This window comes from Arachis ipaensis, chromosome B8 (assembly GCF_059453495.1).
Source record: "Arachis ipaensis isolate K30076 ecotype BB chromosome B8, ASM5945349v1, whole genome shotgun sequence".
NCBI classification, from domain to species: Eukaryota; Viridiplantae; Streptophyta; class Magnoliopsida; order Fabales; family Fabaceae; genus Arachis; species Arachis ipaensis.
The window spans coordinates 5,473,119-5,489,198 of NC_142443.1; the positions used below are offsets into that span (position 1 = coordinate 5,473,119).

At 31.2% G+C, this 16,080-nt stretch overlaps 3 protein-coding genes across 3 annotated transcripts; 1 reads left to right on the forward strand and 2 right to left on the reverse strand.

The window, feature by feature from the left end:
* The first annotated feature begins 286 nt into the window (after nt 1-286).
* LOC107610408 (AT-hook motif nuclear-localized protein 6) lies at nt 287-3,309 on the forward strand. Its single transcript, XM_088497348.1, has 5 exons — nt 287-904; nt 1,016-1,080; nt 1,382-1,510; nt 1,603-1,755; nt 2,930-3,309. The coding sequence occupies exons 1-5, from the start codon at nt 874-876 to the stop codon at nt 3,122-3,124; spliced, it is 573 nt and encodes a 190-aa protein (XP_088353474.1). The 5' UTR covers nt 287-873; the 3' UTR covers nt 3,125-3,309.
* On the reverse strand, nt 3,279-6,313 carry LOC107613926 (GABA transporter 1-like). Its single transcript, XM_016316128.3, has 7 exons — nt 6,000-6,313; nt 5,219-5,449; nt 4,953-5,050; nt 4,629-4,815; nt 4,397-4,527; nt 4,039-4,275; nt 3,279-3,924 (listed from the first exon to the last, which is right to left on the reverse strand). The coding sequence occupies exons 1-7, from the start codon at nt 6,115-6,117 to the stop codon at nt 3,544-3,546; spliced, it is 1,383 nt and encodes a 460-aa protein (XP_016171614.1). The 5' UTR covers nt 6,118-6,313; the 3' UTR covers nt 3,279-3,543.
* A 236-nt stretch (nt 6,314-6,549) lies between these two features.
* Nucleotides 6,550-10,438, reverse strand: LOC107613925 (GABA transporter 1). The gene is made up of 7 exons (XM_088497347.1): nt 10,122-10,438; nt 9,311-9,541; nt 8,352-8,449; nt 7,902-8,088; nt 7,461-7,591; nt 7,153-7,386; nt 6,550-7,009 (listed from the first exon to the last, which is right to left on the reverse strand). The coding sequence occupies exons 1-7, from the start codon at nt 10,399-10,401 to the stop codon at nt 6,629-6,631; spliced, it is 1,542 nt and encodes a 513-aa protein (XP_088353473.1). The 5' UTR covers nt 10,402-10,438; the 3' UTR covers nt 6,550-6,628.
* Between the last annotated feature and the right edge of the window lie 5,642 nt (nt 10,439-16,080).

Here is a 16,080-nt window from a genome sequence, read left to right on the forward strand (position 1 = left end):
GTTTTCAAACAAACTCTAAATAAATAAAGTAGACCATGTCTTGTGACTTTGGATATTATCATTGACAATTTTATGGCCTGTCTCAATGTACACACATTTATTATTAAATATTTGATAGTTATCTGCTGCTGAGATATATATAATAGAAGTAGTTGTTGAGAACGGAGAAACATTAAATGATTTAACATATTTCATCTTATCATTCTTTATTATTAATTATTTGTAAAGATAACTGTATGTAAATTTCTACTTGAATCTATTTTGTTTTGATTTATTTTGTTCCGTCAAGAATACACTTCCGAGATATAGCTCACCGCTATTGTTTGTCTATTACTTGGACACCGACTCTCTAAGTCAAATAAGAATCTACTAAAATGAGGGTGAATAGAACTGACATTATTGGAGTTATGACTATGTTTCTGATTTGCCTGTCCGCCTAGTCCTTGTATTTATTGTTGTTTTGCGTAACTGAACTCTCGTTACCTTCTCCGAGATTTTCTGCAAGTCCTATAGAGGTGGAAGCAGTTTTTAAAATGTTTTGATTAAGTATCCGAAGTATAACTGTTATCTTCCGAGTTATAAGGGTTAAGTAACCTATTTAATAGACACTAATATCTTTCATAATTTGGTTATAGGTAATATCATTCTCTTAAGTCTTAACATATGAAGAGACATGGAAAAGTTTTAGATTAAGAGATTGATTTGTTTGAAAATGGCAAAGGTTGGAAATGGCCTCCCTTCTGAATCGCGCATGCATCTTGGGAACCGCTCCGTTTCCGATTCAGTGGCAAAATTTGTTTGATGGGTCACAAATTATATATAAATATATAATAGAATCAGAGAGCCCCTGCTGCTGTGTTTTGCCTTCTGCCAATGCCCTCTGTTAATTGCTCAAAAGTTTCACGTAATGATTTACGATTTGACAATTATGCTTATTACATTAATGATTCAATCTAAGCTTTATATTATGTTTTTTTTTATAAATCTCTTATATTTGAAACTTGATATGCTAAAGATGGCATCAAAGTACAAGAATTGGGGAAGCTTATCCCTTATGAGTTGACTGTGAATCCTGGACAGGTACCATCCTATCACACTCTTAAATTTCTATTATATCAGTTAGGATTTAACCGAGGCTACATGTTAAAGGTCATTAAAAGTTATCAATCTGTTAGAATCCAAGAGAAAAAACTGAAGAAAATATTATGTGTATTTAAAATTATGTGTAGATACAAGATGGAAATTAGCTATTTATAGAGATATTTACAACGAAAATCATAAATATCTTTAACTATCAATTACTAACTACAATCTAACATCATTACAAATTAAAAATGAATAAACCAACATAATAAGGAGTTTTGGTTTAAATTTGGTGCAGGATGTGGCGAAGGAGATATTGGAGGCATGGGGAGCAAGCAATCGGTTTGGTTGCATACTTTCTGCTTCTGGTAGTATAGCAAGAGCCGTATTTGGCAGACCAAACTCAAATGAAATTCGTATATATGAGGTACAAAGCAACAATGACTTATTATGTTCATGCGTGTCATTGTTTCATGTTGTTGTCCACTTATTTAATGCTTTTGTGCAATGTGCATGCAGGGGAGCTTTGAGATTCTGTCAATGTCTGGACTTTATATGCTGCGAGACGATGGTTCTGAAGCTTCGAGTTTGAGCATCACACTGGCTGCTTCTAATGGAACTGCTTTTGCTGGTACCCTCATCAACACCTTGATGGCCAATGACACTGTTCAAGTAAGAATTTTTAGAGTATCTCTTAACTTATTTTTCACCTGTTCTCAGCGTTTGTAGTTTTTTTTTTAAATATTCTTAATATTATTTTTAATATTTTTTATTTGTGTCAAAATTATCTTGGACATTAACTACATCTAAAATGTTAAGGATAAAATTTAAAATATCTAAAAAAAGTTTTGACACAAAATAAAAAAATTAGGGATAAAATTAAATAAATAAAAAATATTAAAAATAAAATTGAATAAAATTAAACATTAAAAATATTTTTTTAAAAAAATTGATACTCATATCTTCTTACAACTAGAAAAATGACATCTCTTTTATCTTATTCTATTGTCACATAAATTCTTTTGTCAGGTTGTAATTTTTATACAATTTTAACTTTGTTTTTTCAATTGTGTCTTCTCATCTAATGACCTTTATTAGCATATCTCTTAATTAATAATAAATTTAATATATTAGTAGGTTATTTTCTTACAAAATAACTATCATATTATTTATTTGTCATTAATTCTATTTATTAAAATACTACTCTATTCTTATATATTTTATATTATAGATCAAATAATTTAAATATTATATTTTTTTATAAATTTTTGAATTTTCAAGATGATATTATAAGTTATAAAGTAATTGATATTCAATGATATTTAAAAAAAAAATACTTAGATTTATCAAAACCAAATAAAAAAATATTGACTCTTTTTTCTTATACTTTATCAAAAAAATTTACTTAAATAAATATTTTAATATATATCCACTATAGATTGATAGAATTATATTTTATTATACTATAAAATTTATTATGATATCTTTTTCTTAAGAGTAAAAAAATACTACTTAACCAAATACTTCAATATATATAAAATATAGATTAATAAAATTAATTTTCATTATAGTATTATACTATAAAATTTATTACATTTGTTTTAAGAGCTATATATACATATTATTTTATAACTAACTATAAAAATTCTTCTATTATCATTTTAGTTATCTAAAAAACTCATAGCATTAGCTTTTTGCATATTTGTTCCGAATCTAAATTTCGTTAGGAACAAAATGTATCCTTTACCCTTTTATTTGTGCTAATTCTTGATTTGATTCTTTCTAATACTGTTAAAAATGGATAAGATTGTGTTCTCTATCTAACACCATACATTGTGTCCATTAGCTTCTTATGGCGTACTCAGAGAAAGAAGAGGGAAAGAGCACCATGGAAGGCGAAGCTGCTCCAACAAATGCCACAGCATCATCAGAGAAGAACATAATTAAGCACTCTAACTCTGCAAGTGCAAATGATGATCCTTGCATAGAGTGTACTATGGATTATGAATTCTTTGATTCTGATGAACAATATGAGTCATGAGCAAGAGTAGTTTCAGAATAATGTGATTAGTTTGATATGTAAAGGTTCACTGTTGTTTCAGGATAGCATACTATTGTTGCATGCATATATTGTTTGTTTTGTTTTTGGTAGAGAGAACATATAATTAAAATATAACCTAAAAATCCATCCATATAACATATAAGATTATTCATGTATTGTTTATCACATTTCTATGATAACATTGTCTAGATTTCATGCTACCAAAATTGATAATAACTAGAATTCTAGGTTCCTTATATAGAATTTAATTTTGATGCACTACAAGTGTAAAGCAAATAACTACGCGATTGTGTAAAACATTTTATATTGTCAATGCATCAAAATTAAACTCTATATAAATAAAATTGAGGATTATATTGTAATAAAATCATTAAATTGCAACATGACACAATCTTATATCACAAGTTAGCAAATAGCTGATAAGTTTTGGCATCAAGAACTATCTGCCTAACTGCTGCAACTGCTGCTATAGCTCCCACAATGGAGAAAACAACAGCAATACTCACATTCAGCCAGAAAATGGGAGTTTTCTTGGACGGCCGAAACGTCGAATTGAAGAAGACCGGTGGTAGAATGAAATCAAGTGGCATAAGACCAAAAGCTCCTATGAGAGAGTTTATGTCACCAAAGAAGGGAAGCATTGCTGCTATAACAGTTCCAATAGCTGTACTTAGTGACCTCAAAATCAATCTGGGGACTACATTGCGCTGCGAAAATTCCGGGCTTTTTGGGTCTGAAAATGCTTGTTCCAACACTTCATTTGTGGGCTGCAAGTACACCTGCACCAGAAATGTTAGCAATATAGTTATGCTAGTTCTCTTATTTGTATGCTAATTAATCATAAAAAGTAGCAAACTATATAGAATATTGCTTCAGTGATACTTAGCACTTACCACTCCAACAGCTGCTAGTTGTGCAATTGTGAAAATGTTGGTCATGTAAATAAACCACTTTGGCACCAATGGCTTCCCATTACTGTCCATAAAATTGGTTAAAATGAGGCCTTCTGCTTGGTTTCCAAATGCCCAATAGCCAGAGATGGCTGCACCAAAGAAAGTTACTATAATCACAGCATAACAAATGCATAGTCCCTTGAACATTTTCCCTTTCACTGGTGGTGCTAATGTTGCCTGTGACCAAAGAAAATGCAAGCATAAACATACCACTTTGCATTAAATGAATTATCTGATGATGACTTGAGTAGTACTAAGATTTTCAACTTTTAAGGAACTGATCTAGCTACTTTGAGACCTGGATTTCTGGGACTATTCCATTTCCATATGCTGTAGCAATGATGGACATAGCATTGAAGGCTCCGAAAATGCGACTCTCTGTGTTGCCTTTTATTGAATAATCCTTTTTGGGCCCTTTTGATGAGTATCCTGATTAGCCAAGAATTAAGGAAGTAAAGGGATAAGTTAATTGATTGAATGGAACCATAGCTGATAATTAATTTGGGTGCTAAGGAGGGAAAGGAAAGTACCAATGTAAATGGAACCAGCAATAGCACATGCACTATAGGCCAAGCACAGAATCAAAGACACTAAATTAATGTGTCTTAATGAATGAAAAGATGGCATTTGAGCCAAAATCAGCATGAAACAGCCAAATACCACGATGAACTCATAAAGCTTCATAGAACCATTTGGGTTGGATAGTAGGTAAATCGTCTGCAATTAACACCTCATCATTTTAGTCACATTATAACAAGATTCAAGTGATCTTTGTTTCACTACTACTCACTTTGGCATGTATAGTATATCATCTTCTCATCACTTGATATGTGAGAAATGTAAACCAAACTCACCTTCATGCATTGTCCTCCAAGAAGGATACAAGCCACAACAACACAAAAGCATAGTGCAAATTGAATTGGCCCCACAAGAAACCGACCCCATGGTGGACCTATATCAAATTCAATAAAGTCAAGTTTTGTAATTCATTTTTAAAAATTTGTATTTTAATCTAACATGCCAAACCTTGTTAATATAACAATATTCTAATTTTATGCAGGACTCAAATGAAGATAGTCCTTAACTGCTAGATCACTAGAGTAGGGAAGTTGTTTGGTACCTAAAATGTCGCGAGCCATGTCTCTAAATCGAAGCATGCGCCTACCCTGATTAGCATGGTGCTCAAGAACTAGAGATATCAAGTTGTAGTTATAGAAAGTAACAACAGCAGCAATAACCATGAACAAGATCCCAGCCGTCCATCCGAGAAAAGTGAAAGCAAATGGAAGACTTAGGAGTGGTGGTGCCACTATTGACGTTGTCAAGTGATAACCACAGTGAACCCATGAACCTACAAATCAATCACATTCATGAATCACATCTTGCATTACAGGATATCCTTTTGTATCAACTCCTAAAGATTATTTTGATTATATTGGTGAGAAAAAATTGTGTCAGTTTTTTGTTCATACTTAGTTATCAGTGTGAAGTAAGAATAAATTTGAAAGAATTTGACTAATAAGTCTGCATCAATCCAACAATATTTTTATAAGAACTGTTGAATCTTGAAAAAGTCACCTACATATCACTCTATGTCCCTTTCTAGTTTATAATAATTATTAAAAATTTTCAATAACAAACAGGTCATAGGTAGAATAAATAATCTTAACCTTTTTTTTTTTGAAGTTTAGAAGTTCAATCACAGTTGAAAGTAGTCAAAGATACCACGTTTATTTTGAACTGAAATAAATTCTGTTTAGGACTTCCTATTAGAGCCGTGATCATAATATGGTTACTACAAACTCCTAAACTCTGGTTTGAGTCCTCTAGTGTCCATCCAAACATGTAAAAAGGGCACCTAAGAAAGGTATACGGACCAAACAAAAGAGATCATTAGTTACCTTTAGATTTGAGGACAAAGAGAGCACCTGCATCAACATCTTTTTGGTGCTCATCAACTTGGTTACAATCATTATGCTTCTCTGCTTCATGTGATATAGTGGTAGTTGCAACCAACATATTTCTTCTTCTTCTTCTTCTCTCTCTCTCTCTCTCTCTCTCTATATATATATATATATATATATATATATATATATATATTTGTGTATGTGGGGTGTGTGTGAAGCAAAGGCAAAGGCGGCGACCAAAAAATAGAAGATTGACTAATATTCATAGCAGGATATTTTCGTTTCAACTTTCTTGACTACTCGTGCATAAAATAAAAAATGGACACCACAATTCACATTATCCTGAGTTTGCTGATTGCTGAAAAGTCAAGACCTCCTTAATTTTCAACTATATTAGATAACATAAGCTGCAAACTTTTGAATATTAATGGTGCTCAAATAAGTGATTTTTATAACTTAAGCCTAAGCTTATATCCAATTGTTTTCAACCAGTGATGCTTTCTCTTCATCCGTTGTTTTCATCTTGTGTAGTATTCAAGTTAAATTAGTGGCAAATGACAACATTTTATAGATAAAATTCTAATTAGTTTAACTATTGGATGATATTTTACATGATCGCGTCATCATACATTCGCAAACAATCGATAATTTTTGGCATCAAGAACAATCTGTCTAACTGCTGCAACAGCTGCAATGGCTCCAACAGTTGAGAAAACAACAGCAATGGTAACATTGAGCCAGAAAATTGGGCTTCTCTTGGATGGTTTAAATGTCATGTTGAAGAATATTACTGGCAAAATGAAATCAAGTGGTATAAAACCAAATGCTCCAATCAGTGAGTTTATGTCACCAAAGAAAGGAAGCATTGCTGCTATTGTTGTTGCACTTGCTGTGGCTAGTGATCTTGAAACCAATCTTGGGACTACATTTCTTGGGGAGAATTCAGGGCTTCTTGGATCTCCAAATGCTTGCTCCAGAACTTCATTTGTGGGTTGCAGGTACACCTGCACCAAAAAATATGTTTCAATTTCAATGTTGAATAATAGTTGTAAACTACGTACCATCCATCCACTGTTCAATAGAGTTCACGCTCGATTTAACAGTGAATAGATGGTACGTTAGCACGGAGTATATTATGATTACTTACCACACCAACAGCTGATAATTGCACTATTGTGAAAATATTGGTGACATAGATGAACCATCTTGGAAGCAAAGGGTTCCCATTGTCCACAAAGTTGGTTAAGATGAGGCTTGAAGCTTCATTTCCAAATGCCCAATAGCCAGATATGGCTACGGTAAAGAAAGTGAATATAAGCACAATATAACAAACACATAGCCCTTTGAACATCTTTCCTTTCACTGGTGCTGCTAATGTTGCCTGTGACCAAAAGAATAGTGTTAAGATGAATAGTTTCATGACGGATTGAATAGTATTAAGATGTTCAATGAGACCTGGATTTCAGGGATTATTCCATTTCCGTAAGTTGTGGCAATGATGGCAACAGCATTGAAGATTCCAAATACTCGATTTTCTGTATCACCTTTTATGGAATAATCTTTTTTTGGCCCTTTTGAAGAGTCTCCTGGTTAAGTAGGATCAGAATATGTTAGTGTGGTGCCTCAAATGACATTGCTGAATAGATTATCATTTTTATCCATAAAAGTTTGACAAATCTATCTATAAATAAATGAAATTAACTTATCATATATTCACGAAAAGTAATAAATTACTATTTCTATCTATGAATGTTTAAAATATTGACAAATCTGTCACACAAAAACTATATTTTAAAGACACAAAACAGTTTAGATTTATCAATATCATAAATTTAGGATAGTAAAAATGATAGTTTCCTCTTAACTATTATGTTACTAAGGAGGGAAGGAAAGTACCAATGTATATAGAACCAGCAGTAGCACATGCACTATAAGCCAAGCAAAGGATTAAGGAGACAAGATTAATGTGCCTCAATGAGTGAAAAGATGGGATTTGAGCCAAAATCAGCATTAGGCAGCCAAATATCACTACAAACTCATAAAGCTTCATATTACCACTTGGGTTTGCTAGCACGTAAATTGCCTGCATATATAGTTAAACAAAAATATATTTTTAGAGTTAGAACAAAAAATGAAGGTATAGAATATATTTGCATTTCAATTCTGCATAAAAAAAATTTAAAGAATCAATACTTTTATTAAAATTTAGTAAATATATAACTAATAAAAAAATAAATAATTTTATATTATTAAATATAATTTTATATTATTAAAAATATTAATAATAATTAATTAATAATTACAAATCGCTGCCAATTCTAAAACTTCGAATTTTGCATTACTTACCTTCATGCATTGTCCTCCAAGTAGAGTACAAGCTACCACAGCTCCATAGCACACTGCAAATTGTGTTGGTCCCACAAAATACCGACCCCACCGAGGACCTACCATAATTAAATGTTAATTAATAATTAATTAATTATACTGATCACTTTTCTTTTTAATGACGATTCATTATCTCAGGCCCAATTAATAGGCCCATTTGAGTTGGGCCTACCAAATGACTCCATTTGTGTGTTTAACTGTTTACACATGTCAATGTTTCATTTACTTCTTTCAAGACTAGCGAAGTTCAAACAAGATTCATGAAATCTTTGCTTGTTAAGTGTTAACATCAAAGGACATTACTAATTGGTGATAATTTAATACAACTTGTTAGGAAAGAAGCCTTTAATGAAAGAAGACAATATCTGTGTAGTCATTTAATATTTGTGGTACTAAGAAGATAGGTACCTTCCATTTCATTATACACGTAGTACATGTTATAGCCAATATTTTTCAACGGTCAACTACTGTTCAATAATTGAATATTAGTTAAATACACTTATCGAAGTATTTTATATATTGAAAAAATTATTAAAACATTATAAATTTAAAATTTTTTAAAGTAACAATACAAAAAATGTTTAGATAAAATTAAATTTTTTTAACAAAACATAGATAACCTTAACAAGAAATTTCAACACGAGTTTTGGACTTTTGGTTTTGGCTTTTGCTTCCGGCTATATCTCACTTAATTTGTCTCTTATAGCACAAAAGTCTTTTTGATTTTTCTTAAAAAAATTGCATATATTCAACTAATAAGATTCTAAAGGTAAAAAAGAAAGAATATAAAACTATAGAAAATTAGTTTCTGTCTAAATCATCCACCTACCAAATAAATCATTCATTTTTCATGAGGACAAAACAAAGACAATTTAAGAACAAATATGATGAAATATAAACACAGGAAAAACGTTTAGTACCTAAAATGTCGCTAGCCATGTCTCTAAATCGGAGCTGGCGTCTACCATGCTGAGCATGGTGCTCAAGAACAAGAGATATCAAATTATATGAATAGAAAGTGGTGGCAGCTCCAATAACCAAACACAAGATCCCAGCCGTCCATCCAAGAAACGTGAAAGCAAATGGAAGACTTAGGAGTGGTGGTGCCACTATTGATGTTGTTAAGTGGTAACCACAATGCATCCATGAACCTACAAATTAATTAATTATATAGAGTTTAATTTTGATACAATGTACAACGTTTTACATAATCGCATAATCATATCATTTTTTTGAATAATTATTTACTTAGTCAATGTAAAAAATAATTATTTTTACTGATATCAAAATGAAATCATACATATACATGGTTACTAAAATAAGAGCAATATTACGTAGTTAGTAAATATTATCATTTTTTATTAACACTTAGTCAATAATAATTTGTACTCATATTACCATATTTTACACACAATAAGTATATAATTTGTACTTACATTTATCAGAATTTTGTACTTATGAATCAATACAGTTTGCACTCATATTTTCAGAATTTGCACACAAAAATTAGTAAAATTTATTTGTTAAAGATAATTTAGTATTTATGCTATTTGACCACAAATACTAAAAATGATTATTCTTCATTTCTCGTCTAGCAGAAACAAATCGATCCCAAAAATTTCCTGTTAAATAATTAACATGATTCGGGTTAACAAAGTTTACAGAACTAAAAAGATGAAGAAAGCTTAGTATAATTAAGAAGAGTATATGTTTTTGGTATTACATACATACCTTTTGATTTGAGAACAAAGAGAGCTCCTGCATCCACATCTTTTTCTTGAAAAGCAAGATTATTGTTATAGTTGGGTTTCTCTGCTTCATGTACTGCTGTTGAGGTTGGAAGCAATGTGTCCATAGCTTCTTTCTCTCTATCTTTCTTTCCCTGAGAGTTTGTGTTGAAGGGCTCTAATACCGAATAAGTAAATGAGCAAAAAGTCTTCATATATATAATAATAATACAAAAGAGCCGAATAGTATACAGAACAATCAATTTGTTCCAACAACTATACATTCATCACACGTTCTGTTGATATTTGTAGTCAACAATTTCTTTGTTTGACAGATGGTTACGGCTTATGACCGACTTGTACATATAAATATATAATAGCAGCAACAAATAGTATTATAATATAATATTATTACTATTACTATTATTATTATATAATATATATAATGTCCAGATTGTACATCACTCATAATGTCTTGGATCTGTTGTTTGTTGAAACTTGAAAGTCAGAGCGTACGTAGTTGTTCATTATTAGCATTATTTGTTCTTATATAGTTCTTACTCTACTCAATTTTTTTTTTATGAAAACACATGCATTTATTATTAAATAAAATGTGACATTTACATGATATTTTTATACTCTAATAATTGAAGCCGGATGTAAGTGTTCCCTATTACACTGCCGTCTGCCAATTAATTAACTTAATTTCCACCAAAGATTATTTACTCCGGATCTATTATTTGTAGCATAATTCCACATTTAGTATGTATATAGCACGATACTTTTAACCCGTAACAACAGATTATTACTCTAATAAGTACTAATAAAATTTACCCTCTCCTTATACATAACAAATCTTTTTGGCAAACAAATCCAAACAAGTTAACTCTAACTTAACAAAACTCACATACATAACGCGTGCATAAAATCACACCGTTTTTTTTCGCGTTCCTCCTCTGACGTTTGTATCTCGCGTTACTCCTTCTCCTCCTTCTTCTTCTTCTCTTTCTTCTTTGTGTACCTCCTCCTTTTTCTTCGCGTTTCTTTTTCTTCACAAACATTTATTCTGTTGTTTTTCTTCGCGTTCCTCCTCCAACGGTTAAATCACGCATTCTTCCTCCTCCTTTTTCTTTGCGTTCCTCCTCTTTTTTCTTCGCATTCCTTTTTCTTTGAGTGTTTCATTCTCATCATTATTCTTTTTATTGCTGTTGTTGCTACTGCTGCTGCATTTTTTTCCTCATTCTTTTTTTATTGATTTTGCAACATTATGTATTTTTTTCTTTATTTAATTTGTTCTTCCGAAGAAGAATTATGAGAAAATGAAATAAGAAGATGAAGAAGAAGCAGCAGCAGAAGATGAGGGGAGGAAAAGGACGAGTTTTGAATTATGCAGAACTTACCAGAATACAAATATACCGAAAAATTTCTAAAATACACCGAAAATTTTTCAAAATACACATAAAAATTTTCAAAATACACTAAAATGAGAATGGAAAAGATTCATCACAATAATAATTCAGATTCAGAACTCCTATACCGAAATTTTGCTATAAATGCACAAAAATATTTCTTTTAATGTATTTTTTCTTTTTTTTTCTTTTTTTCTTTCTTTTAGTTGAATAAATGTAGATTCATCATCTTTCAAGTAATTTTGCAGCATTATGTGTTTCTTCTTCTTCTTTGTTTGATTTTTTTATTTTTATTCTTGTTAAGAGAGTAAAACAACAAGAAACTTGAGAAGGTAAAATAAGAAAGAAAAGATGAATAACAAAAAAAAAAAGATGATGATGATGAAGAAGAAGCAGCAGAAGATAAAGAGGGGGAGGAAGAGGAAGAGTTTTGAATTATGCAAAACTTATCAGAATATAAATACAGCGAGAAATTTTCAAAATACACTGAAAGATTTCCAAAATATACCGAAAGTTTTACAAAATACACCGAAACGAGAATAGAATAAATTCATCACAATAATAATTTAGATTCAGAACTCCTACACCGAAATTTTGCTACAAATATACAAAAATGTTTCCTTTAATGCATTTTTTCTTCTTCTTTTTTTAATTTCTTTCTTTCTTTTAGTTGAATGAATGTAAGTTCATCAGCTTCCAAGTAATTTTGCAGCATTATATGTTTCTTCTTCTTCTTTGTTTGATTTTTTTAATTCTTGTTAAAAGAGTAAAACAAGAATGAAAAGATGAATAAGAAAAAAAAAGGAATAAATACCCTTCTATATATTATAGGATATTATGTCTTTATTATTATAGGATCTTATGTCTTTATTATTTTAATTCTCTTAACACATATAAATCATTCTATACAACTTAAATATATATATAAACATTTTCTCGCTCTCTCTTATTCTTTCTAACATGGTATCAAAACCATGGTATCCTCTTTGAGGAGGATACATTATTTTTCTTTTGGTTAAATTACCGTATTTTTCAAACTTTTTCTCCATTTCATTTTTTCTTGTATTTTGTCACTTTTTTTATATACTTTTTCACCTCACCGACTAGTCTATTCTCTTCCTCTTGTGTCTCTCCGAGTCGAATGATCAAACACCATTGTCATCCGCTACTTACCTATTCTCATAGAGAAATCATATAGTTTCACTCTCATCTGGCAGTTTCGTCTACGTTTTTTCGTAATAATTCCGTCTGTGTTTCTCCGTGACAGTTCCGTATGCATTTTCTATAACACCCTAACTATCAAAATGTCACACTTCCGGATGCGCCACTCTGATAGCTCGGGTATTACGACGACTCTAAAAATATTTAATACTAAAATATGAGCTTGTTTAAAAACTTAAACCGAATTACTGCTCAGAAGACTTTTAAATAGATAACTTACATCCATACAAATATCAATACTTACAAGATATATATATATATATATATATATTAATTTTACAAGCATTACATAATCAAATACCTATTCCTCTTATAAAAACTCGCAAAGATAAAAGGCGAGGGAAAAAGTAACTAATACAGCACAAACATCGTTTAAAACAAAAGATGAGTAAATAAGCTCTTCCGAACTTCGTCGTCTATAACCTGAAAAAGGAAAGACATGTAGGGGAGTGAGAACATCGTTCTCGAAAGGGTTCTCACTATAGGGTTACAGAATTATTATAATAGGATACGTGAAAATAAAAACTGTTTTTAAAGTATAGTGATTGTTACCCGCCTTATGTGTCTTTTCAAAACCATAGATCCACATTCAAAATTTGAAATCCTTTTAAAAGAGAAATCCATTAATTCTCCAAAAATTCAAACCTTTTTAAAAGAGTTTTTCCTAGGCAGTATGAATGACCAAACTGTTCCAAACATAGGTTCATTAAGTCTATGCTGAACCAGTTTAGTTTTTCATACTTTACTAAACTAAAAACACAAACCATTCACAGCCTTCGACCCATCACATAATCAATCACGGCCATAGGCCCAAACATTTCAATCAACAGTCAATCCACCACAATCCAACCATTTTTCAGTCACAAACACAAGTAAGAAGGTTCAAACACAATCAAGCAGTTATATCAAGCAGAGCAATTAGTAATTAGACATAATTATTCACGTAGGCAAATCAATTACCATATGCACACCCAAACAATGTCACGTAGATGCATATGATCAATGCCTGCCCTATGGCTAATGAGTCTCATCTGTCGGTTATCATTTATCAAGCCAACCCGAGAGTCTAGTTTGCTAAATCCTTAGACTGTCCCCCGACGCGCATCTCCATGAATCTATGCATAGCTTTTTCTCATATATATATATATATATATATATATATATATATATATCAAATTGCTCAATGGGGGTACCATTCCTGGAAATTTATACGTGCCGGTCACCCTTACGTCGTAGGGTCAACAGAGTATCGAATCTCAACCTGGAACACGTGGTGGCAAGTCACGGTACTTTATCCACGGAAACTCGTATCTCAGATAAAAGAAGTGCAAAGGCCACATATTCATTTATTCATCATCATTTCTGCACTTCATTACAATTCACATCAAATCAATCATCATTCAAGCCATAAATCACTTTTTCTCAAATCTATTTACTTTGAAACCAAAGTCAATCCATCTAAGTCTTAACTCTAAAATCCTCATGTCTCAAATTATTCCAAGTTCATAATCTACATTTTCTTAAAAAAAATCATATCAAATGGGAATTCTTTTTGAAAAGACTCAAATCTTTTACTTTTAAAGTCATCCGTTTAACTATTTTAAATCAGAGTTATTAATTAACAACTTTGGCAAAGACTCAAGACTCTAGGGAAGAATAGCCTACCCCATTTCTTAATTCTTTAGAAATTCCTGAAATCATAGTTACTTAATTTGAAGTCAATTGAGATAGAGACTTAAAACAAAAACTAAATCATGTTTAAAACACTAAGTTCCAAATCAATTCTATTTTATTCTTAAATCGATAACCTTCCCAAAGGCCCAAAATTGTTTACTATTGCTAAATCAAAATTTAAAGAGTACTTTAAAAGCAAAACGAACTTAATTAATCAAAGTTCAATTTCTTTTAAAATCCACTAAAATTTTTTCCAAAATTACTTCTTTAATCAAACTTCAAAACATATGTTCTTTCATATTTAAATCAATCTTAAAACATAAACTTCCCGTAAACAGATTAAACTTGAAACTCTATTTCTTAATAAATAAAAAACCAAGCAATGGAACCTCTCAAATTCATTCTTTTTCTAAATCACATTTCAAAACAGAATCTTAATTTTCATGAAAATTCGGCAGCATCTTCCCTAAAATTTGGACTTTGCCACCCTTTTCGGGTCCCAACCAAACCATTCTGTAGCCCCTTCCATGGCTCAAAACCAAATTAGTTTAACTCCAAAAATTCATATTTCAAGAAACAACTTCAAACTCAAATCATTTTCAATGAACCAAACTCGTTTCCAAAACTTTAAAGAATTAATTTAACAAAACCAAACAATAATCCATCAAACAATAGTCATATTCATCAAAAACAGTCAGACAATACATAAGACTTACATAATCACCAAAAATTGTACTTATCACATTCATATCCATTTATAACAATTTCAAAGTATAAAATAAGCTGTTTTAGAAAATTACCCCTACCTTGAAAAGTCAAACCCATAAGTTAAATGTGTCACAAGAACCCTTTCTCTCAACCCGAAATCAACTGCAGCTTCAATCACAGGTCTGCTCACTTCCGCAATAGCAGAAACAACTTTAATCTAAAAATACAATCTCGATAACTCAATCCTAAAACATAAATATCACGGAAGCCTTAATTACATATAACGGAAAACTAACGGCGGAGTTCGAAATAAAGTACACTTACGGTAACAGTAAAACAGAGTAGCCACAATCTCGAGCTGACCCAGCGGCAGTCCGACAGTGGCTAGAAACTCTAGTGGTTCAACGACAACCTTAAATTGACATGCAATTTCTCAGAACTCGACCCTACCGTACCAAAATCTCATAAACTCTAACAGGCTATAACAGAATATTGATTTCAATGGCTCGAAAACGAAACACTTACCAAGGAGTCAGGGATTCCAAAAATAAAGTCTTTGATAAATAAATATATTGAAATTAACTCATAATAATATTTTTCAAAAATTCTAGGTCTTACATTTTTTCGTGTCAATTCCGTCTGCGTTTCTTTACGGCAGTTTCATCTGTGTTTCGTCTATATTTTCTTGTGACAGTTTCATCTACGTTTTCTTGTGGCAGTTTCGTCTGCATTTTCTTTCAGCAGTTCTGTCTGCGCTTTCTTCTGGCAGTTCCGTCCAGCGCCTTTCGGCAGTTTTGTTTGTGCCTTTCGGCAGTTCCATCTGCACCCGTTCTATCAGTTTATCCAGTTTTTTTTCTTTATTTCTTTGTTTTAATAAGTTTCAAATTCATGTTGTCACTTGAGTTTGAGGGAAGATGTTAGAATATATTAAGATTAATTAGCATTTATTAG